Genomic DNA, 25,834 nt, shown 5'->3' with positions numbered 1-25,834 from the left:
CTGGAAGGAAAGCTCAAGGTATTACCAGCTAATCGTAATTCCTGCAGAGCGATTAATGAAAAAGCTTTCTCCAGCCAGAAAAGAGCAAAGGTGGCAATATGTGAGAGTGATAAGAGACTAAAATGTAATGTAGTTATTGGCATAAAACTGACGTAAACACAAGGTGTTATTTCACACAAGACAAAAATCCACATTAGACTAGATATTCCTTTAAATAGAACTTAGCTTTATTTGTCCCCTCTCATACAGTAGATGGGAGTAACAGTTCACCATGTGACGTTTCATCTAAAGCCGAATGCGTTATTCCAAACTACGCCACATAACTCATGCAGGTTACATAGGTATGCAAGAACATGGACACGGGACATCAACGCAAAGAGAGAGAGAGAGAGAAAGGCTTGCACCTCTTTGTTTTTACCCAAAAAGGCCTTTGTTTCACACAGTGCATATAAAACCATGATCTCAGGAACCTTTAACGGGAGGGGTGACTTTGGCTGGTCTTTCCTGGGGCCCGGGGTTTGCAGTAGGGGGAGGTTAATGGCTGGAGGCTTAGACAGCCATCGGGCCTGCCTCAGCTTCAGTTTGTATTTTTTTAAAAATCACCAGATGACAATGTGGTTTTACAGAAGATTTCTGAAGAAATTTTGCTGTCTGAACTTCTGAGTTTTAGAACATCTGCTGAAGGATGCTGTAGTTTCTCAGATTCTAAGGTTCGGTCCAGACTTTACACGGACTGGCCCGCTCAGCTCCTAAGTGAGCGGTTAATCCTCTACTCTGCAAAATTCCACCAAGTTTTTTAAAGTCATCCCATGATTATGCAGTTTTTGAACTGAACTGAGTACAAGATGTTTTAAAACAAAGCCATTAATTGCACAGGAACTGGAAGTTACCACTGGTACGCCCATTTTGAAGGAGCGGAAAACCTGTGGGACTGCAGCCCATCTGGACTGGACTCACCAAAGTCTAGCTAAAGTGGGCAGGGACACAATTTTTTTTTAAAAAGAAAAAAAAGTAAAACTCCCAACCAAGAACACCTCCCCCTCTCCTATGGACGCCCTTCACCAGTCTCACAGGGGTTTCAAGTAACAATTTGACACAGAACTCCGCCAAGCGAGGCAGACTGCCCTGTAATCTGATTGGTGGATTGGATTACCCAGTACTCAGAGGGGAAAAAAAACAATCAAAAAAAAAAAGTTCTCTGTATTTCTACAGAAAACAAACTAGCGGTCAGCCCAGGAAGGTAAACTGGTTTTGAATGACAGAAGAGGCACTAACATTATGGCAGTACAGGAGCAAGGCTTTCTTAAAGGCCACAGGATACAGTACCACACTGGCACATTCATTAAATGAAAACAAAAAGTATATTCAATATGCGAGTTTCTAACCAATTATACACACCCTAATAATCATCCAACAGTAGCAGTGACTAATTTATTGACCAATATATATTTAAGATTATAGGGGTAACATGATTGCTATTACTACCTGTATTTACAGTGCACTAGCTCTGTTGAACACAGCATTGATTCAGTGCGCATTGTGTACCCTCAAGTCAGATGTCTTATAAATTTGACGGTTTCTGGGTTAAAAGTTTGTGTAGACATTTATGTTGGCAACTGTCAATTCAGCTAAAGAGAATATACTGGAACCGCTAATTAATCTGGCACCATGCAGCTTGAAAATAAAATACACAAAAATAGAAAAAGAAGATTAAAAATGCAAATGGAAACTGATGCACAAATGCCCAGGTTAACAGGCCTGAACAAGCTGCATGCTGATTGGACAGAGTATGAATGTGCAGCTGGTCAGCTCAAAAAAACAACAGGTGTTAAACACAAACAGTGCAATCGAATGACCATACAGACATTAAAGAAGCCCTAAAGCTCTACAGCAGGGATACCAGTAGTACTGCGGATTTTAATTCCTCCCCTCCAATTGGAGACCGGTTTAAACCGGATGCACCAGGAGAGTGTAATCTCTGACCGGACAATCAGGCAGAAGAAAAGAGCAGCAGTACTGCTGACTTTGAGGGCCGGATTGGAGTATCCCTGCTCTACAGCGTAGCTATTGTGTGCATACGTATGTTCACGCACGTCCAGAGGCACACTTGAGAACTCTGCTTTTCGACAGCTGCAAGCTCTCAGAAACGCAGGAAGCAGATCTTCTGCGCCACGCCCTTTGGTCCAGGACTTCCTGTCTGACAGCGGGTTTGGCAACAAGCGCATCTGGTCTTCGCGATGGTCTTTTTCTGGGTGAGCCTAAACGAGTTAGCTCAGGCACGGCCGAAGGGGAAAACCAGAGGGAGGGGAGGGGGGTTCTCTTTCAGCTTAGTGATGTACACAGTGACGGGGGGGGGGGGTGGGGGCGGGGTCAGCAGCAGGCACAGCTAAACAAGCTATCAAGATGCGAGCCAGCGCGCACACTGGCGATCAGCAATAAAAGCCTCGTTTTTCTTTTTTTCATGTTTTTTTTTTCCGTCTGATATGTTAATTCAAAGGCGAACTGTGAACACGTTTCTTTTCTTTTAGGTAGACAGTGACACTTCTGCAATTCTGTGTGTTGCTTTTGTTTTTAGGTTGGTCGTAAAGTTGGCCAACGGTGTAGCGTCCTACCGTACAGGTGTAACAGGATGGGCAAAGCCCGTGATTGACCTAGAGAGATAATGCAGAGCCTCAAAACGTACAGCCTTCACAGCAGCTCCTCGCCCTCATTGGCCAGCATCAAGGTCAGAATGCACTGGGGTAAGTGGGTGGGCCAATGATGGCAAAGCTAGGCTTTGTGAGCCCCGTAATGGGCGGAGCCACCAGGTGCTGTCAATCACATTTCCATGCAGTCAGCACCAGACCATTCTTCTCTGTTTAAAGCACAGGTCCACTCTGGGGTTCACAAAGGCTTGCTTGGTGAGGTTTCAGGGAAGGTCCCATACAACAAGGAGGGTACCCTAGAGATGTACCATGTCCCTGTTACAGGTGTCAGTATAGCTGAGGAACTGGGTGAATTAGCCTCACCCACTCCTTCAAAAGAAAACACCAGAAGTGTAATGTTTGCAGTGTAGTGTCTAGCACAGAAAGTCAGTGTTGGAATGTGGTTGTTCTTATACAAACTGCTTACAGTTTTTTAGTCAGTCAAAAATGGAGTGGGTTACCAGGCCTGGACAAGAGGGCAGCTGCAGGCTGAGAAAGCTGTGGACCTGTGGGACTTCTGCATCTTTATGTGAAAAGTAACCAATAAGGTGCTTGGTCGGGCAGGGGACAAAAAGACTGACTTCCCTTTGTCTGAGAGAGTGGGCCAGCTATAGTGCTACACAGGAGTTACAGAGCATGACTGCTGGAACAAGGGTGTGTGTGTGTGTGTGTGTGTGTGTGTGTGTGTGTGAGGGTGTGCGTGCATACACGTATGCATGCATGTGTAAGTATGGGTGTGTGTGTGTGTGCACACTGATGGCCCTATCGGACCAGGGGCGTCTGTTTGAGGGAGATGAGGACGGAGCGCATGCGGGACACGTCTTTGCTCTGCTTGCTCGTTTTGGGGTTGAAGTCACAGAGCCGGGCCACCCTCTCCCACTCGGACCCCGGGGCGTCCTCATCCCCCTCGTTCAGGAAGGCCTCTTCTGAAGCTCTGCGGGACAGGGGGACGCGCGTTAGAGACGCTGTTCAGAGCCAGCCTCGTAATCACAAACACAGTCACAGGAGCGCGCTCTCACACACACACACACACACACACACACACACACACACACACACGTGCAAGCAGGCTCTCACACACAATGTGCAAGCACACTCACATGTGTGCAAGCACGCCCTCACACACACACACAGGCATGAAGACACACGAACATGCATGCACTCGCATGCACATGCACCCTTGCTATGAATCAATCAGAGACATGAAGCCGATACCCAATCAGAGGCCAGAGGGTTCATTAAGACAGGTCACCGCACAGCAACGAGCTGTGGAGCACCTGGTACTGGGGAGCTATCACTATCGAATATAGTCAAAAATAAATAAGCTTGAGAACTGGGGACGAAGCCAGCCGTCCATGTGCAAAATGCTCATCGCACACGGATTTCTCATATCCAGTGTGTTCCACAGCTTCTGAGTGGACAGAATTCAACATGACATTTGCACTGAAAACCTGATCAAACACCCACCCAGCAATTTCATTCTTAAGTTAATTAGCAATCGCTTCTCAATCAATCAACCAACCAACCAACCCCACCCGTCACCACAGGTGACACAGGAAGTGAACATTGGGGGCGGGGGGGGGGGGGGGGGACAAGCAGGCAAAGCAAGGGACCATGAACAGGGACACAAGAACACCAAACCAGCCGAACACAGGCCGAGTAAGCAAGCGACCGCTGGACAAGCACTACGGTCAGTGCGTCTAGTTTTACAATCAGTTTAAGGCAACATTCCAATGAAGTGTTTACATGGTCCGGAATCACGCGGCTTCTCCAATACCTGGGTATACACAGATTTTTCCCCAATGATCGGTCTAAGGCAGTGGTAACCAACCCTGTTCCTGGAGATCTACCATCCTGCAGGTCTTCATTTCAACCATTATTTGGTGCACCTGATTCTACTAATTAGCAGCTCAGTGAGATCTCCAGCTGTTGAATGAAGTGTGCTTTGTAAGGGTTGGATTGGACAGGACGGCTGATTGCAGGGTTGGTCACCATTGGTCTAAAATCTGTGGAACTGCCATAATAACCATCTCTTGAAAATGATTAAGAACAAGAGTTTCTTCATCTGTCCAAAAATAGTTCATACTGCTTTGCGTGTTTGTTTGCCATGTTGGCTTCAGTTTGAATCGTACGAACATCCGGTTCACTGCGTCTGGCGAGAACTACAATAATCCGGGTACTGGTGTGCATGCAAACGTGGCCATTGAGTGCATTTAACGATCGGTCTAAATTCAGCTTCAAATGAAGAGTGTAAAGACTGCCTGGGATTAACCGGGGGGGGGGGCGTTAGAAAGCCCCGCGTCACAAGCATGCAGTCTCTGTGATCACAGGCGCCGGAGACGCGTCACGTGGCTCACTTCACCATGGAGACGTGATGCGCATGGGGGACGGCGTCATGCAGAACTGAAATGGGCGGGTCTACTACGTGAGGACGCATGCTGAGTGGTCCACATTAGAATGGCATCGATTACTCCGAATGACACCAGTCCTGTTTCACAGCAGAGGCACACAGGATTGCTGGATTCTGACGAATGCTCATTTTGAATACTGGATACAGGACTCTGAAATTTGAAAGCTGAATTCAAATTCTCAATAGGCATTAAGTTTGTAGAATTTCTCTATCCTGAATACTGGACACTGGACTTCTGAATACGGGAGGCTGACGAGCAGAAGCTGAATTCTGAATGGCGCAAGCAGGACATTGACTGCTGAACTGCCATCCACCTTTTCCAGCCAGTTTGTTTCATTTTTATTGTATTACACAGTTTAGAGGTACAAGCTTTTTTGGTCAAAGCAAACTTGTTCCCTAAGTTTCTCTTCTTAAACAACCCTGTGTGTCTTTTAAGCATTGCTCTATTTTACCGATACTGAATCTCAGTTTTTTTAAATGAATAACAGAGTAACTAACTATAATGGATAGTAAATGTGTGTGTGGGGGGAAAAAGAAACCTCAGTCTTTAATGTTCTTTCATGCACACTTGGGTGGAAAGTGAACGTGCTGTGGACGTTTTAAAGAGTGCTGCACATACACATAGCCTATAGCGTCAGCGTTGGGCTGCTCGTAGAACGCCTTATCAGCAATCCTAGTAAGCATGCCAATCAATCCAGAGAGAGAGAGAGGGAGAGAGAGAGAGACAGTGAAAGAGACAGAGAAAAGAAGGAGGGAAGAAAGAGAGAGCGTCAGTTTCAGTCAAGCAGACAAAACGGTTGCGAGTTGCTGGGACAAGGAGGCACAGAAAGTCACAGCAGGTGGAACGACAGACTTATAGTTACTAAGAGATACCGTGCAAGGCTTGGAGAGAGTCTGCTAAAACAAAACCAGAAAAGGACTGTTGTTAGAACACAAGAAGAACATCATAAATACAGGAAACTCACTAGGGGGTATTCCACAAAGCAGAACTGAGTTAGTCAGATGACTTTCAGAAATAACGATTTCATCCAAGTGAATTTTACCCAAATCTAAATATTTACAAAGTCAGCTGGCTAACCCTTTTATTGCGCTTTGTGAAATTAGTGAAGTTTCAGTAAATGACCGCAGGAAAAATAAAAAATAAATGAAGAGGTTATCTTAAGAAACATGTAGGCAGCAGGAAGTACAGCACCGTATTCGGGCGTTATCAAGGAAGTATTAATATGCAAGAAATAAAGCAGCAGGAACGTGTGCGAGTGTGTCATGTGTAAACACGGGTATTCAGATCTGGATCACGGTGGAGTGTGAAACAAAGCACTCCAGTAATGCGTTCCCCACACTGTCCACTAGAGGGCAAAATGAAAATAATTTTTACAAAGCTTGAGTGTTAGAGCACAAGGCCATTTGTGTTACTGTACTGTAACACAGCTGAATTACTCATATAGATAAGAGCACAGCTGTGCCTCCCTACAGTATTACTATCTGTTTATTCCAAAATAAACCATCTGCTTTCCCTCAAACAGCTCATACACTGCTACCATTAGTAAATGGTGCAGGCACAGCAGTTAAAAACTTAGTTACACCAGAACAGAGCAGAGGGCGGGACATCCGTGTGCATGTGAGCAGGGTGTACTGTAACTGCCGTTGCATTCTTTGGATGGGTGGGTGGGTGTGTGTGCGCGCGCGTGTGCGTGCGCGTGTATACTGCACCTGTTGTTGGCCTTGTTCTTCTCCATTTGCTCGCTCTGGTGCAGGTGCCAGTCCTCCAGCTCCTTTTTGGCCCTTTCCCTCCACTCCGCCTCCTCAGCCTTGGAGGCGGTGTCTGCAGACCCCAAGGAGCCGCACAGGAAGTGAGCAAACAGATGTTATGAAGCGAGAAAACCGAACGCTCCGGAATTGAGCAAAGGGGAAGTGAGGTGATGTTGTGTTTCGCTACGGAATGGCTACTCCGCAGCAGGCCCAATGTTGGGTGTGGTGAATATCTCCCCTCCCCCCTTCACTGAAAAGAGCGAGGACATCTACGAATGGCAGCACATAAATATAAAGCACTGTCTGTGGAACACCAGGCTTCAACTGCAGGGTCGGCCCTCAGCGAAGCTCACAGCCGTGCGGTGAATGAGCCAGGCTGACATTCACACGAGATGAGTCTGCCCAGCTTTTCCACCAGCACTTCAACCATGACTCATGATCTTGTGGGAGGCAGTGATTTAAGCCAACACAACCACTGACCTATATTACAACGTGGCCAGGCCTCACTAGAACCAGACTGGGAGTAGGGGAGTCATTTTGACAGGCTGGGGGAGGGGTCACGTAAGAGGCGGAGTTACCCAGTTCTTCCAGGCGAACTTTCTGTTCCTCCCTCCACTTCTTCAGGCTCTCGGGCTCCGCCCTCTGCAGGTCGGCGCGGGCGATGGCCGCGTACCCGTCCGTGGGCCCGTTGGACTCCTGCGGAGGGACACTCCCACTTAGGCTACACATAGACCATTATACGTTTGGCCACATCGGAAAAACCCCATTAGACCTGTACGTCCACACACAGGTTACACCCGAAAAAGCAAAACCAAATCGGAAGTAAATGCCTCGGAAGTAAGGGACTAACCAAATCGGAAGTAAGGGACTAACAGACTGTCGTTCGAGCAGCAAGGATCCCGAGCATCACGGCAACCTCAAACAAACAAGCCGCCGTTGACAAACCACAGTAAACGAGCCGCCGTTAAATTGGCCTTAACGAACTGCTGTGAACAAACCGTCGTTAATTAACTACTGTTAATGACTTAACGTCCACACCATTAATAACCCCAAACGAACTGGACCGAACAAACCTCTGTTAACCGGGAGCAATTAACAAACCGTTGTCAACGAGCCGCCTCGTAACAGCTACCGTCAGTAATAAGACGCCACAAACAAACGCCACCCGGAACTACCTTTAACAGTGGCTAGATTCCCAGGCTTGATTCCCACCTTGCTAGCATCAAATCCCACCAGCTTCGCCCGAGATCTCAAACTCAGCCCACAAGCAGGACGCAGAAACCGACACTCCTTAGAGCGATCGACAAACGGTGCAGGGTAGAGAAAAAACACGTCCCCCGGTCCCGCGCTTATCAAAGTCCCTTCACCCTGCCAGGCGGCTCTACGGCTCTATGCGCGTTACTGACTCTCATCCCTCCTTCACTTTTTAAAAGTCTGTTAAGGTCACGGCGCCCGAGCCATGCGCATGCGGAGCGGGGTGAGCGGCTCTCGCCGAGCCTTGCCCATGTGATGCAGAGAGAGACTGTGGACACAGCTGGGGCGTGCCTGAAACTCCAGGGGGTCGAAGAGGGCGTGTTCTGGGAAGGCCTCGCTGCTGAGCGGCGACAATCTGGGGGAGGAGTCGATCGGGGCGGTCTCAGGGGGAGGAGGGGCTTCCGCCAGTCCAAACTGCCAAAGAAAGTGTAGTTCGTCTGCCTCAAAAGAGGAACATGCATGCCACGGGCAACAGCTCGTCTTACAGCTGGTCATGGTTCATTTCACTAATCGGGGGGAAACTAGGGAGACTCTTATATACACAAGGCAAAATAAATACACTCCCCATAGTTCAAACATGAGGGCTCTGTTCCACCTGCCTAGTTTGTTTAAAGTTTAATTGGGTCATATTATCATTATGTTCCATTATGCTGAATTTTGGTCTATGGGTGAAACCACTGACAGTGTTGTATTGGTACCAGAATGCCAAATAAAACTACCAAAACAAGACCACAAAAGAGGGGTGGTTTGGAACTGAAATCGGTGCATTTGACACTTTGATTGGTCCACCAAAAATGTGTGCAATGCTAAAGCAAACACTCGGCACCTTAACAGCAGTGACAACACAGAAACTGACGATCAATTATTCCATAAACTATTCTTTAAAAACATTCTTCCGAAACCACACTGAACAGTTTGACGCAATTAAAGATCTGAACAATGCTTAACAAACCATTCCAGCCCACTAACAATTTCTTAGATTGGCTTTCATTGCAAAGCAAATTCTATCAAGACACCCACTCACCCCAAAAACAAATAATTATGTTCAAGAAAAGGACCCATTTATCTGAAATAGCCAGTCATTTTCACCAAAGCGATTAGCAGCATTCCTTGGGCAAACAATTAGCAGATAGAATTATTACAGCAATTAATCACCATGTCAAAATTAAAATCAACAGATTTTTAAAAATTGAATAAATCAGCTAGATTAGGTGTTGCAGCCCAACTACATTTGAACCATGCAAGAAAATGGCAAGAAAACCCAGCAACAATGAGAAGCTACACTGTGAAACTAAGAATTCTGTTCCACACACAGCCTCACCAAAAGTGCACCAAACCTCTGGCCATGCACTTGGCCAATAAACCAGTTGCCAGATACTTCTTCTGACCAGTAATCACCTTGTGTATGCGCAGCTCCAGTCAGAGGGGAAACTGGTGCCAACTCAACCATTGTCCCATAAAATGACATGAACTAAAACTTGCTAGAACCAGTCTCACAAAATGTAACATCCCCTCCCAGACAGTCCGTCTGTATTTGAGGCTATTTCACAAGTAGCAACAGGTGGACTAGACATCCCCCACACCCCCAAAAAAATAAAAAAAATCAGTGCAAATTCATCCATTCTGAAATACAATTAACAAGCCAGATAAAATGTTTGTTTTAAAGTACATTAGGATGTGATGTGAATGTGTAAAACATTCTCCAAATACAGGCGCTTAACGTTGCAATAATACCTCTTCAATTTCTTGATCTGTCTCCCTGATCTCTTCCTGTGAGAACATTAAGACAATGATTCAAAATATATAATAATTATTATTATTATTCAATAAAGTTTTTTAAATGACAACATGGCAGTATACATAGTTTAAAAAGACTGCTTCAAAACTGTCAGTCACATGATATAATCTTACACAACTGAAGAGTCAGTAATGTCACCAGCTGTTCGGAAATGAAGCGGAGGCCTGTTTACTGAAATGACAGGCAGACTTCCACACACGCTCACACTCACCTGAAACATGTCTCCATTTACTGTAGCTGCCTCCTCTCCAAAGCCATCTACAGGAGACACAAAAGAACCCATCAGTTTGTCCGATTTTCCATCATCAAACGCATGACAGTATGTCCAAGTAAAACAAGATTTGAGTATTAATGCCAGTCAAAGCTAACATTTCTGAAAACAATTATGGGATACATTTCTCCTGATGACTCCAGAATGATAGCAAATTACTGAAAATTATGAAGCAGGTTCACTTGTTTAAAAACAGCCCGTGGGAATGTGGCAATACTGGTCAGTAAAACTGAGAAAAAGTGTTTAACAAGTCAATGTTTTCATCGAAAACCTAAATCCACAACATCAGGCAACCAGTGATTCTTGTGTGAGATATTAAGTTCTCCAAAAACCAACGAAAATAAACTCAAATTCAATGTGAATTTTGTGAATTAATTGCAGAGGTGGGAATATTCAAACAGGGAAAACCAGTTTGAATGGTGTCCAATTTCTCATTGTGGATATTTTTAGAAGTCAATAACGATTACAGCGACAGAGCACAAGAATCAGGCCACAGTGTTTTCAGCTGAACTTGCTGTGTACAATTTAGGCCACACAAGTCAATTTCCTGCACAATAGAAGCCTGTTCATACCATACTGCAGTGCCTTTATTTGAAATGTATTAACACCTATAATTTTATAGAATGGGTACTTTAAACGAAATATTCCAGTATTTTCACAACAATCTTGTTAAACTCTGATCCTAAATATACTTAATATAGATAATTGTCCTGCAAACAACCCGCTCAATGACTGCAATAAACTGGCTCTCCCCCTCAAATCGACTTTCCAACGCAATTCACACAAGCTGTCACAGCTTCTGTTCCTGGTCGCAACACTACTCAACGTTACAGGCTGGTGTGATGTACTTCCAAAGCCATATGCTTGCCGGAAGCAAGGAAATATTACGAGAAAAATCTTGGAATATGGAATACCCTCCCCCCACCCGCCGCCCGCCCCTCCAGGACATTTTGATTGTCTTTGCCAACATGAGTGATTCTTGGCTCAGTGAAGCAAAGAAAACAATGTGTTGCCTAACCATCCAGCTCATTGAAACTGTTGTCCCCTATAATCTAAACCGTGTAGCTGTCTAGAAAGTCCAGCAACGTTTGGCGTAACGTTTACTACCATCCTGATGACCGGTAATGAATGTACAACTTAGCCGCTCTAGATCAATTCTTAGCTAGAAAACTACGCTGCTCTCAGACTCAGGTGCACTACAATAAGCTAACTGACGCTAGCCAGACAGCTTTGTTTAGCCATGAAAAGTCAAGCGTCGTGTCAACGTCGGCTAAAGAAAATAACTAATTCCAAACGCAGATGTATTGTTATTGCTACTTTACAGGTTCAGTTAGCCCACAAATGCTATCCCACATGAGTTTTCATACTGTCATCCAGCCAGCAACTTAGCTAGCTAGCTAGCCAATCTCCAGACAAGTTTATTTTAGCTAATTAGCATCAGCTAGCTGTAGACGTTATGGTACGTTTTAACATTAAATGAACTTAGCTACTTCACGTCAATGTCACGCCAGCAAGCTCCCCGAATAAAGACATGTCATATCTATCTTAACGTTACAGTTAGCTAGCTAGTTCGACATATCATTAACCCGGCAGGGCAACCACTTATTATACCCACCGTAATTTGACTGGGGTGGCGAATCTTCTTGAACTTGCCCGGCCCCTTCCAGCGCTCCGAACCCCTCGTCATTCTCAATGCCGGCTATCTCGCTCTCTTGTTGCGCTAAAAACGCAGCGGCCGGGTCGTCGTCAGTCGGAGGTGCTCCGTTGTCAGAAGACGAGAAGAACCCGAAGTCGTCAGCCATCTTCTAGAGCAGAGTTAGCTTTTAGGCCAAAAACTTGTCGGATAACGCCGCCGCTTCGCTGAAAAACCAGCTAGTTCCAAACAGGTTCAGGTAGTTACCGAAGCGCTCGCCAAGCAGGCGTCCGCCCAGACAGAAAGCACTTGTGGTCGATGACGTCACAAACTGCGCACCCTGTTAATGGACAGAAGCGGAAGAGAAAAAAAGCTGAAAACTGACGACCAATCAGCATTTATAACTAAATGTGGAAAAAACTGCTCAGGCAACACGTATACAGTAGTCTCTCAATCTTGCTCCAGGGGACCTACTATGTATGCTAGTTTTTGTCAAAGTCAATCCCTTGATCAATTAAGGTTGAAAATGTGTTTAGGATCTACCATAATTGTGTGGTTAAACGTACTTTAACACAATGCAAGTTTGGCTTGTTGCCATTTGCGGTCACTAAACTCAGTATTCTTTTTGCACATAGTGCGGAAACCTGAAACTGTCAGGAAATGGCATCCAACTGATTCCAACTGTCAGTTTGTAACTGAGTCAATTAACAATGGAACCTTTTTCAATTGGAATTATTTTCCATATACTTGCATTCATTGGTCTGACCATTTGAAATACCTGGGATGTGAATATGGGACATTTATTTTTTTTAGGACACATAGATGCTATTGGCATATTGTGGCTTTAAGAGGGTAAATTGTCCTTCAACAGATGTAAAAAAAAGTATATATATTTTTTTTAATAGCATCTAATTAAGGCCAATTAGCAGCTAGTTACAATACAAAGATTGTTACTAAGGTTGGAACAAAAACCAGTGGGCCCCCAGGACCAGGAGGGCTGAGAAGCAACAGCACACAAATAAACTTTGTAAATGTGATTTCAGTATTACCAAATACAGTTATAAAGAATAAAATAAATAGTGAACGGTTTGGAACTACCTGGATTTCTGCATTAATTACTCATTAAATGTGGTCTGATCATCTAAGTCACAACAGACAAACATTCTGCTTTAACAAACACACAATTGCACTTTGTCTTTATTGAACACATGGACTAAACCAGGGGTGGCCAACCCAGGTCTTGGAGAGCCACAGGGTCTGCTGGTTTTTGTTTTTACTCTGCACTTAATTGATCAATTATAGCAGTTGATTACACAGTTAACTCACCTCATCTGGTTGCTTCAGTCTAAGTGATTGCTGTATTTAAGGTGAAAACAAAAACCAGCAGACCTGATGGCTCCCCAGGACCAGGGTTGGTCACCCCTGGTCTAAACATTCACACTTCACGCTAGCAAAAGTATGTGCACTCTTGTATCTAGAAACAGGTACAGTAGGGCCCTTTCAGCAGCAATAACCTTCAATAAATGTTTCCTGTAGCTGCCGGTCAGATTTGCACAATGGTTAAGAGGAATTTTATATCTCCTAACACAAAATTGATTCAGTTAATTGAGATTTCTGATTTTTGCATGAACGGCCCTTTTCAGGTCATGCCACAATCTCTCAACCGAGTTGACGTCTGAGTCCTGACTCTGCCATTCCAAAGCACAAATTCTTCCATTCATAGCATTCTGTTGTCGATTTACTCATGCGTTTTTGGTCATTGTCTAGTGGCATCACTGAACTTCTATTAAGCTTCAGGTGATCGACCACTACCCTGACATTCTCCTGTAAAATTTCTTGATACAGTTTTCAATTCTTTGTTCCCTCAATGATTGCAAGCTTTTCAGGCCCCAAGGCGAAAAAAAAAAAAATCCAACCCAAACCATTGTGTTCCCTCCGCCCACCATGATACACAGTTGGGTGAAGTTTTGGTGTTGGTAAGGAGTGCTTTTTCCCTCTAAACATAGCATTGTGTATTTCTGCCAAAAAGTTCAACTTATCTCATCCTTGTGGAACATCCAGGTGTTCTTTTACAAACTTGAGTCATGCAATGTTTTTTTTTTTTTTTGGAGAGCAGTGGTTTCCTCCATGTGTCCTCCCATGAATATCATTCTTGTTTGGAGTTTCTTAGAGTGGACACATGAACAAACGCTTTAGTAAATTCGAGAGATTTCTTCAGGTACTTTGACCTGATCTTTGCAGCATGCCCATTTTTAGGGAGAGTAGGAATAAAAATACATTTCCTCCATTTGTAGACTACTTGTCTTTCTGCAGATTTATGAACATCCTAACCTTTAGAAATGCTTTTGTAGCCTTTTCCAGCTTTATACATCTCTACAATTCTTCTTCAAAGGTCTTTTACAGCTTTATGCATTTCTACAATTCTTCTTCAAAGGTCCTCTGAAAATGGTTTTGTTCAGGGCATTGTTCACATGAACAAATGTTTTTTTGAAAAAAGCAGAATCTGTCAGTAACCAAACTTTGTGTACCTTTTTTTATAGGGTAGGGTACAAACCACACCTCCAATCTCATCTCATCAATTGGAACACCTGACTCCAATTAGCTTTTAGAGAAGTCATTAGCCTTGAGTTTCACATACTTTTTCCAACCTACACTGTGAATGTCTAAATGATGCTGATCAAGTCGGTGAAGTCCTGCTAAAGAAACTTTGCTGTATGTTTAAGCTCTAAATGTATGTATGTATGTGGCAAAGTTGTCAGTAAAGTTCTACAAATAAAAGAATGAAAAAACAGCCTTACCCACTCTGTCTCCATGTGAATGTTTTCTATGTTGTCTGCAGGTGTTAGGCAAGTGTCATGCTTGTGTAATTACAATTTAGTCCAAAGTAAGGTGTCAGTCAGTGATGTCTGTGCCTGACCCGCTCGCTTCTAAATTAAAGCTAACACATTTTCAAATGTTTTTCACTTTTTTAGTTATTAGGTACTTTTTAAAAATTATCTTTGCGAAGCAAAATTGCTTCGATTTCCATCAGCCCAGTCCGTTTGACGTTTTACGTCACTTCCGCTGGTTTCTCGCTCTCCCGTTAGGGGATTGGTGAGGCAAGATGGCGGCGCCAGAGGAACAGGAATTATCTCAGGCGCAGACTGAGAAACTACTACAGTTTCAGGTGATCATAATGTAGCCATGCATTTCTCCTTAGCTTAGTATTTACAGAGGGAAAATGTTTTAAAAGTCAGTACCAAATATATTTGGGTGCGATTATGGTGTTTGTTTTAAATAAACGGTTTAGCTGTCGTTTTTTAGCAGCCAGCTAGGTGGCCAACATTAGCTAGCTAGCTATCGCTAACAGGAGACATTGGATTGGTAAAACTTCAAAAGGCATCTAGCTAGCTAGATAACTTTGTTAATCTATGGCTAGTTGCTAGTTAACTGGACAATGTAACTAGCTAGTTGCAGAATCTAGAGACCATATTTTTTCCTAAGAGTGAATTATTTCGATGTATAACTGCTCGACTTGGTACCGACAACTTCCATTTGGCATTACTGTGACTCAGGAATTCACCATGCATTCTATAGGCTAGCGTTATACCATGCATAGCTTCATAGAAATTTAGCTGACGTTAAGCACTTTATTTCGCTAGTTTGCCAGCCAATCAACAGGACCATCTCGTTGTGTTAGCTGTCAAATTGAGTGGCGTTTCATTTCGTTCAATAGGGTTTTATTTAGTAGCTAGCTGGTTTGCTAAGTTGGCTAACAGTCATTATTACCCTTGTAGCTACAAGCGCGTGCGCAGCCCCTTGGAAATATTGCGAAAACCAGATCAATTGTTCGCAAAGCGTTCAGCCAGCGGGATGTTTAACCAACAGCTTGGTAGTCAGTTGGCGTTAGTTTAATTTTCTGATGACAAAATGCGTCCAAAACCAGCTACACATGTCCGTCCCTTCCGACCTGACGTTTTGTCCGCTCTAAACCTTGGTCTTTAGCATCACGAGTGGACTTGATGCTTCCTTTCCGTGCAACTCCAAAACGACATTTTTTCTGTTTACAGGAAAAGAGTGAGTGGACGAAATTACGTAGTTAGGGAATTTTGTAATGGTCCTGTTCATAGCCAGCTGATGCACCCTTTCTCTGTAAATATTATTACCTCACATAAATATAACAGGTTTGTGTCTTTGCTGTCTGCCATAACTAGATGCGACTCCTGGATGAATAATATCAGGTTGCAAATAAAACTTAATTCAGTCTTTGCTTGTTTCTGTAATATCTGTGTTCCTCTGCCCCCTTTTCCCCCACAGGACCTAACGGGCCTAGAGTCCATGGACCAATGTCGTCGCACGTTAGAACAGCATAACTGGAACATTGAGGTGAGAAATCCCCCACCTAAAATAAACACAATTCTCAATCCTACTTCTGGGGTGCCACAGTGTCTGCAGGGCAATTTAGCCCTGGTTGTAGATTGCCATAGTGCCTACAGGCTACTTAACCCTGATCCTAGAGGGCTACAGTGCCTGCGGGTTGTGACTACAACAAACTCCTCAGTCACCAGATTCAACTATGTATTGCCCTCAAGTCAATTTTCATCCCCCGTTTTGAGGGTTATTAGTTCAGAGAGGTACATGCAGCAGTGATTTTGAACCCCCCCAGGACATGAGGACTGCATAGTCTTGTTAAACTCAAAGCAGCGATGCTGTTGTTGATTGAGATGTTTTACCTAATTTGTCCTCCCCCCGGCTCATTTTTTTCTTCTACTCTGATATCTTAGGTGAGTTTGGTTAGGGACACTGACCGAAATCATCCTTGCCATCTTCTGTGGCAAGCATTTGGCCTTTAGGCAAAAATACATTGGTGAAGCAATACCTGTTATAGCGCTAATACAATTAAGAAAACAGCTTCGTACCATTATTGTGTCACTATGGTTTTGGTATTTAAAAACAGGGAATTCTAAGGTAAAGTTGTTGTGGAAACAGTTGGCACGAGCTTACGCATTGAAGGACATTGTTCTGTGTTGCTGGTTCCGATTGTAACTTGCACATCCATCCCTTTCTCCGAGTTGAACAACCTGCTTCAGACACCGGCTTCCCAAGTGCTTCTTGACAGTATTTGATGACCCTTGTGTTGCCAGTGAGCACACTGTGCAATAAGTACAGGGCCACAGTGCGTGCTCCTAAAAGAGTCCAGCAGGGTTTCCATTCCATGTTATTTGGAAATCTTTTTAAGCCCTTAACTTTAGAAAAAAAAAAAATATTATGGACATGAAATTTCTGGAAAATTAGAAAATGATGTGATTGCTTTTTTGCTGGTCTTGAGCAAACGGTATATATTTTGAGAGAAGGCTTGGGAACGATGTTAAAGGTTGAGCTGGGGATGCAAGTGTGGGAACTCTGATCTGAGGGACAGATGCCTCAGAGGGAGGGGCAACAGAAGCTCTGCCCATGGTGAGATTAGCCTGCGTAGGCTGTGTCAGCTGTGGGGGCTTGACTGGTATGTGTGGTGCAGGCAGCTGTGCAGGACAGGCTGAACGAGCAGGAAGGCGTTCCCAGCGTGTTCAACCCCCCGCCCACCAGACCCCTGCAGGTCAACACGGCCGACCACAGAGTCTATAGCTATATCGTCTCCAGGACGCAACCCAGCGTGAGTGACCCCTTCTGTTTCTGTTTGTCCATCCATCTGTCTTGTCTGTCCAGTTCCACCATGTTTTACTTTACATCCTTTCATTCTCAAACTCCATGTCTTTTTTGTAAGTGTCTGTCTGCAGTAGTGAATTGATGGAAATGATTATTTGTCTGGCCAATGTCCCGCTGTAGCCTAAAAATATTTTTTGAAAGTTCCTTGTGAAATTGGTGCACAGAATGGGTTTTTTTTCACCACAGCGGTCTCCATTTTAACAACCAAAAAGAATGTAATGCATTGGTAGCTGGAGATTATGTTTTTGGGCCTGAATCAGCAGCTGACGTAAAACCAAACATCTGTGAGCCACCCCCCCACCCCCCCGCTTCATAAATCTGCCTTATCTTTGTGGTGGGAACAGAAATGCGTTTTGGCGTAGTTTTAAAATGAAGAGGACCATTGCTTAAGTGACTCCCCTCCACAGTGCAGTCAGATGATTGATTGTCAATTGTGGAGGAGTTTTGCAACTGATGGAAGACGACAGACGCAGCAGTTTTCTGAAAACATTAGTCAGAAAAAAAAATTGGCCAATAAACAGGAGCAGGACCGACAGAGTATGCGTTTCAACGCCTGCAGTCAGGACAGTGTAGAAATGAATCTACGGGGCTGTTGCGTTCAACAGTGTTTGTATGGTCTGAGCTAATTTTGGTTAAAAACATTTGTTACATAGTCAATCATTTCAGCTGAAGGCCGACATTGGCCCACTTCTTAGGTTTAGAACTTTCCCAAAATGCATTTCTGTATAAGTGAGGACGGGTCCCGCTTTAAAATGGCGGCCGAGGTTCCTGGTATTGGACAGCAATAGCTGGACAGTCATTCTGTGTCTTTTTCTCCACAAGGTTAATAAGTGTGAAAAAGTTTATTAAAATCAGCATCATCCTATCAACTCAACATTTGATTATAACGAATCTCTTTTGTTTTTCCAGGGGTTGCTAGGATGGAGTTACTATTTAATAATGCTCCCGTTTAGATTTACATACTACACACTACTGGACATATTCAGGTAAGGAAAATGATTTTGTCTCCCACTACCCATTTCCTGTAGGCAGAATTGGTGTCTGCCATGCTGCCAGTGTTCAGTCACCCACTGTCTTGGGTAGAACTGGGTGCACGCAGGCTATAAGCAGGAGTTATCGCAGTATGCACGGTGACCATTGTTCTCAGTGTGCAGGGTGACCGGCTGTGTTGCTTCCAGTCTGTAGAATGAGCATTTGTAATATTCAGCATTGCCAGGTGACCAACTGTGTTGCTTTCAGGCTGTAGGATGAGCAGTTGTAATATTTACCATTCCCAGGTTGCCGGGTGACCATCTGTGTTGCTTTCAGACTGTAGGATGAGCAGTTGTAATATTCAGCATTCTCAGGTTGCCGGGTGACCATCTGTGTTGCTTTCAGGCTGTAGGATGAGCAGTTGTAATATTCAGCATTCTCAGGTTGCCGGGTGACCATCTGTGTTGCTTTCAGGCTGTAGGATGAGCAGTTGTAATATTCAGCATTCTCAGGTTGCCGGGTGACCAACTGTGTTGCTTTCAGGCTGTAGGATGAGCAGTTGTAATATTTACCATTCCCAGGTTGCCGGGTGACCAGCTGTGTTGCTTTCAGGCTGTAGGATGAGCAGTTGTAATCTTCAGCATTCTCAGGTTGCCGGGTGACCCGTTTGTCGTTTCCCAGGTTCGCCCTGAGCTTCATACGGCCGGACCCGCGGGGGCGAGTGACGGACCCCGTGGGCGATGTCGTGTCCTTCATTCACAGCTTCGAGGAGAAATACGGACGATCCCATCCCGTCTTCTACCAGGGAACATACAGCCAGGTGAGTTATGTGTACTTTAGAAACACTGTGTTTAGTGTTGTGTGTGTGTGTGACTGAAGGACTGTCAGAATACTGTGTGTGTGTGTGTGCGCGCGCGTGCGTGTGATTCATTTTTGTGGATCATGTATTTTCAGCAGTTTGAGCCAGCAGCGCGGAGACCATTAACTTTAACTGATGGTCGTCTTCAGCCATCTGGATCACTGTCCATGGTGAATGAGCCAAGTACAATAAGGATCAGCCGCCACCAGTCAATCCCCGTTATTGTGTTTTTAATCTTGCACTACCCTTGATTGCTTCTCATCAGCCAAAATTATTCAGATTACAACGAAAACTTGGGGTTCCATTAAATAAATCCATTATAACGGATTGATCGGCCATCGGAATTATTTGTATGACCCCCCCCCCCCCCTCAAATGTCCAATAATTAAATGGACCCAGATGCAGTCAGGTGAAGGCTGTTAGTGAGGGACCCTGCTTTTAAACTGGTGGTGAGTCAGGATCATATTCAGGGTGCCTGTGTGGCCTGTGCAGCCCAGCAGCCCAGCAGGTGGGGCTTAAATCTCAGCAGGGCTGATCCTTTCATCTCAGGTTATACCCACTTCCTCTTCCTGTCTGTTTGTTGTTGATTAACTGATGGAGTATTTGGGGTTGGGGGAGGGGGCAGGAGGGATTTGGGGCACGGATGGATGGCTTGTGAATTGATTTGTACCCACCCCCACCCCCCACCCACAGGCTCTGAATGACGCCAAGCGCGAGCTGCGTTTCCTGTTGGTGTACCTCCACGGTGACGACCACCAGGACACAGACGATTTTTGCCGGTAGGTTCCGTGTCGCGGTTTGCGGGCGACGCTCGGCTGTCTTGTTTGCGGGACCCTGTCAGCATGGTCTTCGTCGTGCTTGCAGGTTGTTGAAAATATTTAATTCAATCAATGAAAAGTCACGGCAAGTGGTCAAATAGTACACTTAAAACACTAGGTAAATAGTCCAAATACAAAAGAGTCTTCACACTGAGTAATATCTGTCTGTCTTTGTTGCTTGCTCACTAGCTTGGTGTCAGTTCCTCTGAGTGTACTGTTGATGCTAATTTACTTACTAGCAGGACGGCTCATCAGTCACTGGAAAATGAAGTGTACACTTTTCTTGTGGCAAAATATTTTTTTTAAAGTAATGTGCCTCAAGGTGTGAAAATGTAGCCCTGAGGGTTGCAGAAAACACACCTCTAAATCTTACATTTGAGAGCGAAACATATCCGGCTGATTTGAGCCTGAACTGAGTTTATTTTTTCTCTCCTCCTCTTCTTTCACTTCTCTAACACCCCCCCCCCCCTCAAAGGAACACATTGTGCACAGAGGAGGTTCTAACATTCATCAATACCCGAATGCTATTCTGGGCGTGCTCCACCAGTAGGCCCGAAGGATACAGAGGTATGTAACGCTCTCATGCTCTTAGCAATTTCCTGGATGATGTTTATATCCAAGCAACACTGCCTGAATCAAAATTGGATTCATAAACACGGTTAGTTATGGCCTCTGTAATGTTATTTGAATGGAGCAGTTGGAGGGCTGGAATCTGATCCCAGTAGGAGTGTGTGTGTGTGTGTGTGTGTGTGTGTCAGTCAGGTGCAGAGGGAGTTATCCCCTTGTGTACTCCCAGAGCTCTAGCCTGCGCTGCTGTTAGCATGGTGGCCCTCTGGTGGCTGGCATGTGACATTGTGCCCTCTCTCAGTGTCTCAGGCCCTGCGGGAGAACGCCTACCCCTTCCTGGCAGTGATCGTGCTCAAGGACCGGAAGATGACGGTTGTGGGCAGGCTGGAGGGGCTCATCCAGCCGGAGGACCTGATCAACCAGCTAAACTTCATCATGGAGGCTAACCAGGCTAACCTCACCTCGGAGAGACTAGAGAGGTGTGCACTGGGGGGCGGGGTCGGGACATAACAACATGGCACAGTTACTGTTTACAGGAACAATCGGTTACATTTCACGGGTACAGTGGGGGTTAATTCCATTTCAGGTTAAAATTAATTGAAATTTCATTTCACGCGACAAGTGCAGATTTGTGAACCCCATTGTGGGTGGAGCTTGCAGAATCTCATGACTGTTTTCTGAGCAGATGCCATCTGATGGTGTTGCCGGACATTCCATCTTTATCCACTGTGTCTCTAGGAATTTTTTAAATGCCTAACAAGCTGATGATGCCAGGGTTAATTGCATTAAGAGATCAGTCAGTCATAATGAGTTTGGTGTACTCCTACAAATTACTGCTTTACCTGAATGCTGGAAAACTGGAAGAAACAAGCTGTCAGAGTACAAGCTACGGCAGAAAGGAATTATTTTGCAAACCGTATTGTTTTCACCGCAATGCATCTATTGGTGACTTAAGTACCGGTTAAATAATGCACCCACCTACAGCCTTTACTTGTGGGTGCATGTGCATACATGTTTTTGACGTGTTTGTGCGTGTTGGCGCGCGTGTTTTTCAGGGAGGAGAGGAACCAGACGCAGGTGCTGAGGCAGCAGCAGGACGAGGCCTACCTGGAGTCTCTCCGCGCGGACCAGGAGAAGGAGCGCAAGAAGAGGGCGGAGCAAGAGCAGCGCCGGCAGGAGGAGGAGCTGGCGCGCCAGAGCGTCCTCGCCGAGGAGAGGCGGAGACAGGTGAGACCGCCCCCCTGACCCCTGACCCCTGACCCAGGGCCCGCTGCGCGTACAGCAGCACATCACAGGGTGTGACTGAGGAGCCCGTTCCCACGGTTTTATGAGTCTGAGGACCCTACCTGCTCGATTTCATGATTCTTCAAGGAATGATGCAATTACCATGCTCCAATTATGCTTCTTATTCGAGGATACATCGCTGAGAACAAGGGGGGTAGAGGTCCGCACGGGCATGAAATTTAAGCCTGAGCCCGACCCATACCCAAGACTTTGAGACCCGACCAAGCCCGACTGGTACTGCCGAATTTGAAAACCGAAACCGAAATCACTCAGACGCGGTTTTACATTGCTTTGCTCAGCTGTTTTGCGCTTGAGTTATAGCAATAATTATCATACTGCAACTGGCTATATTTGATTTCCATATGGGATAGTAAACAGGAGCTACTCAGCTTTCCAAGGCATGGCGGCCCATCAGCAGAGCAGTGTGATAGGCTAATAAATCATTTGTCGTACCAGTTAGTTGCGATCAAGCACTGTGCACATCCAGTTTCCCAGCATTCCCACCACAGTCGTGGGACCTGAACCTAAGCAGACATCTGCGGGAGCAGTTGAAGACGGCAAAGTTCAGACATCAAGAAACATCAAATTTATGGGAACTGTTGAGATAAGTGTTGAATACTTTAAAAATGATGTATTCTTGAATGAGAAGTATAAGCGGAGTATCATAATTGTATTAGCCCTTGTCAAAAGGTGAAAACAATCAGTGCTTGGTAGTGTCCTCAGACTTTTGGTCCCCACTGTACATAGTGCAGAATCCACCCCCACCCTTTAACCTGACCCCAGTTGGGGTGTAGGTGTAAGGTACTGACGTGTTGGAGGGAGATTGGAGGTTTGAGTCCCTGTGAGTGAGTCCGTACTGTTGTAGCCCTGAGTGAAACACACGGCCTGAATCCCTGCTCTAACATGTAACGGGGTGCTCTCCGGTGCTTTCAGACGCTGGAGGAGGAGAAGGAGCGCAAGTCCGAATGTCTTCCCCCGGAACCACCTCTGGACGACCCAGACGCCGTCAAAATTGTTTTCAAGCTGCCCAACGACTCGCGAGTGGAGAGGCGGTTTCTCTTCACCCAGTCTCTGACGGTAATGACACCTTTCTATCCCCCCGTCTCTCTTTCTGTTATCGTCCTTCTCTTTCCTGCGAGTTTCAGTCCCTTTCCTTCCCTCCCTCTGTCTTGTATTCGTACTCTCTTTCCCCCTCTCTTGTGTATTGTTGAAAATGGAGAAAAATAAATTGCTGCAGAACCACCGCCACGATGTTCTTAATCTCATTTGGCCCTCTCCCCCTCCCGTCGACAGGTAATACACGACTTCCTGTTCTCCCTGAAGGAAACTCCGGAGAAGTTCCAGATAGTGACAAACTTCCCACGTCGCGTCCTGCCCTGCCTCCCCACCGAGGAACAGCCCAACCCCCCTACACTCAAAGAGGCGGGGCTCAGCCGCTCCGAGGTCCTATTCGTGCAGGACCTCACAGATGATTGACACCTACCAAACCTGTCATTCACGGAAAGGATCATATATATATATATAAACGCATATATATATTTTTATTTCCCCTGCGCCCATTTTTGTTTTTTGTCATACACCCGTTGTGCACTGGGGATCAGTGATACAAACTATTTGTGAAATATTATCTAAAACCTCCCACCTCCTCCAGGACTGGACTTAAAAACAAAAAATAAAAAAAGCAAAAAAAAAACAATTTCTTTTTTTTCCCCTCAAGGAGTGTGATGCGAACTGCCTGTACATTAATGACTTGGATATTTAAAAAATAATGAAGCCGTTTTTTTTGTTTGTTTGTTTTTTGTCCTCTTTAAGGCCTGAGAATTGACCATATCCTCTTAAAAAAAGAAAGAAAATTGAATTTAACATCGGTTGTAAGTGTATTTGTTATCAAAAGACCAAAGGAGTGTTATTGGTAATATGAAATGGACTGCTTGCGGTTCTAAAACTTATTAAAATTGGAGAAACACGAGAAATGGCGACTGCTTTCACATGTGGCTGTAGCCTACATAGCATAGTTCCAGTGCCTAGGGGAGTGCCTGTGGTAACTCATAGATGCCTATTTTGCCCTTCTAATACCTGAAGGGGCCGGTCATGTCAAGATGTCATTTTCCAACTATAAATTAAAACATTTTACATTTTTGTTTTTCTATTTATTGAAAATAACATTTAGTTTTGAGCTCTGGATGTTGTTTACACGTTTCCAGAGGTTTTGTGTTTCAAGGAGCTCCATTGATTTTAATATTTTTGTAGGTATGTGGAAACCAATAATAAAAGAAAATGGTTATGCAAAACTTGAGTTAAAAGCATTTCTTTGCGGATCGAGGCTTCATACGGTTTGAACCTGACCCTGCAATGTCAACAGAAAAGAAAGGAAAGAAATTAACTGTTATTCATACTTGAATGAATTTAACCTGCATTGATACTTGTGTGGTATATGTGAAGGCATTGCAACTGAAAGGAACCCAGAAAGGATGTGTCCATCCTGAGAAATGAATATGGCGGATGTTCCTTCACCACTGGAATCACTCCCAAGCCCCAAGCAGCTGGCACAGCCCAAGTTTGAGGAGTTGTGCCTCAGGTTCTCTCTAACAGAGAGCTGGCCAGACCCGGGCAGCCTCCATTTGTAGGGGCCATGTGTACTTCAGTTGGCTTCAGTTGTGTAGCTGTGCACCGCCTACAGGCTTCCTGGTCACCTTTTTGGATGGCTCCTCGTCTCTGGAGAGCCTGGTTTTCGTTTACTCGACACTCAATCAATAGATCAGTGCAGCTGATTGCTCGGTTAAGTGACCTCACTAGGGGGGTATTTTGTGAACCTGAAATCCCTTAAATTTCAGACTGATATTTTCAAGTGGCTCTGGCTTCATCTCATTGGAATTCTGCAAATTAAGAAAATTTACAACGGTCTTAATTGGTTGCCAATTTAAGGTGAAATCAAAGGATTCCATCTGCTTTGCCTGTTCAAGGACAGTTTTTGGTGCAGGGATATTTAGGAGAATAGCTGTTCTTCTCAGAGGGTGGGGCACATCAGCACACACTGTGTAACCTGGCTCTGGTACTGTTTGCACTCCAGCAGAGCAGACGTTTAACAGCGGTCTGTGAGCATCCGACCTCGTCTCAGGAGAGGAGGGAACTTGCCGAGTGACTCCTGCACGGACCAAAGCAGCGTTTGGGTCGAATCATTGGATTCATGCACTGAGATCAGGTTCTGGAGCAAGCCACTTCGGAGAAACGGATCTACTACCTGCGCTGTGGCTTCGACTGAACTGGTCTTCGTACCATTTCTTTCCTTCCTCCCAGGCAAGCGGCATGCTTGTGGTGTTAAACCCATCGATTTCCAGGTTCTGTGGTCAAAGTACCACTACCTCTTAAGGTCCACAGCAGTAGTTCCCATACTTATAAGTTGTAAAATGTTGTAAAAGTTCCTCTGGATAAGAGCATCTGCTAAATGCCTGTAATGTAATGTAACTTACCAAGCCCACAACCCACAGAGTAAAACTTTTTGTGATCCACCCCTTGTTAAATGTAGCCAAACATGTCCCATGGAGTCTTAAATGTCAAAATAGCTGCACATAACCAGAGCTGTGCACAGTAGTTGGTTAGATTGGTATTAATGCGTATGGAAAGTGTATTACTGCAAGTAGTCTTTCATGCATCTTAAAACATCATCTTAAAAACCAGATGGTTCATCTCCATCTATCAGATAACTACTGAATGTCACCCATTGTGTGGAAGAGCAAATGCTGAACAAACCATAAATGGCTAGCACTCAGTATTAAAGCAAATACCAAACACTACTGAAGGATCAGTGAATCTCATGATGATGGTTTTTAATGAGAACAAGTAGTCATGG

At 44.9% G+C, this 25,834-nt stretch overlaps 2 protein-coding genes and 1 long non-coding RNA gene across 10 annotated transcripts; 2 read left to right on the top strand and 1 right to left on the bottom strand.

Moving 5' to 3' along the window:
- Window positions 1-205: 205 nt before the first annotated feature.
- Window positions 206-14,302, bottom strand: cltb (clathrin, light chain B). 6 transcript variants are annotated; one of them, XM_064326443.1, is made up of 9 exons: window positions 14,131-14,302; window positions 11,782-12,139; window positions 10,107-10,153; window positions 9,832-9,867; window positions 8,389-8,511; window positions 7,422-7,539; window positions 6,805-6,916; window positions 5,714-5,767; window positions 206-3,618 (listed from the first exon to the last, which is right to left on the bottom strand). In XM_064326443.1, exons 2-9 carry the CDS (start codon window positions 11,966-11,968, stop codon window positions 3,447-3,449), a joined length of 849 nt encoding a protein of 282 aa, XP_064182513.1. In that variant the 5' UTR covers window positions 11,969-12,139; window positions 14,131-14,302; the 3' UTR covers window positions 206-3,446. The 6 variants fall into 6 exon arrangements, with proteins under 6 accessions (XP_064182513.1, XP_064182514.1, XP_064182516.1 ...); XM_064326444.1 differs by lacking the exon at window positions 5,714-5,767 and adding an exon at window positions 5,968-5,988 and having other exon boundaries at window positions 14,131-14,301; XM_064326446.1 differs by lacking the exon at window positions 8,389-8,511 and having other exon boundaries at window positions 14,131-14,299.
- On the top strand, window positions 13,167-14,591 carry LOC135250296 (uncharacterized). 2 transcript variants are annotated; one of them, XR_010328892.1, is made up of 3 exons: window positions 13,167-13,255; window positions 13,678-13,775; window positions 14,340-14,591. It is a non-coding gene; the product is annotated as an uncharacterized LOC135250296 (long non-coding RNA). The 2 variants fall into 2 exon arrangements; XR_010328891.1 differs by having other exon boundaries at window positions 13,191-13,283.
- A 215-nt stretch (window positions 14,592-14,806) lies between these two features.
- Window positions 14,807-24,275, top strand: faf2 (Fas associated factor family member 2). Of its 2 annotated transcripts, none has more exons than XM_064326435.1 (11): window positions 14,807-14,965; window positions 16,096-16,164; window positions 17,297-17,431; window positions 18,394-18,470; window positions 19,138-19,276; window positions 20,009-20,094; window positions 20,609-20,700; window positions 21,002-21,179; window positions 21,756-21,927; window positions 22,918-23,061; window positions 23,278-24,275. In XM_064326435.1, exons 1-11 carry the CDS (start codon window positions 14,903-14,905, stop codon window positions 23,458-23,460), a joined length of 1,338 nt encoding a protein of 445 aa, XP_064182505.1. In that variant the 5' UTR covers window positions 14,807-14,902; the 3' UTR covers window positions 23,461-24,275. The 2 variants fall into 2 exon arrangements, with proteins under 2 accessions (XP_064182505.1, XP_064182506.1); XM_064326436.1 differs by lacking the exon at window positions 14,807-14,965 and adding an exon at window positions 15,655-15,855.
- The last annotated feature ends 1,559 nt before the right edge of the window (window positions 24,276-25,834 follow it).

The sequence above is a fragment of the Anguilla rostrata genome, chromosome 3 (genome assembly GCF_018555375.3).
Source record: "Anguilla rostrata isolate EN2019 chromosome 3, ASM1855537v3, whole genome shotgun sequence".
Taxonomy (NCBI): Eukaryota; Metazoa; Chordata; class Actinopteri; order Anguilliformes; family Anguillidae; genus Anguilla; species Anguilla rostrata.
Note: the sequence above shows the minus strand (reverse complement) of the source record. Positions and strands in the feature narration are given on the sequence as shown.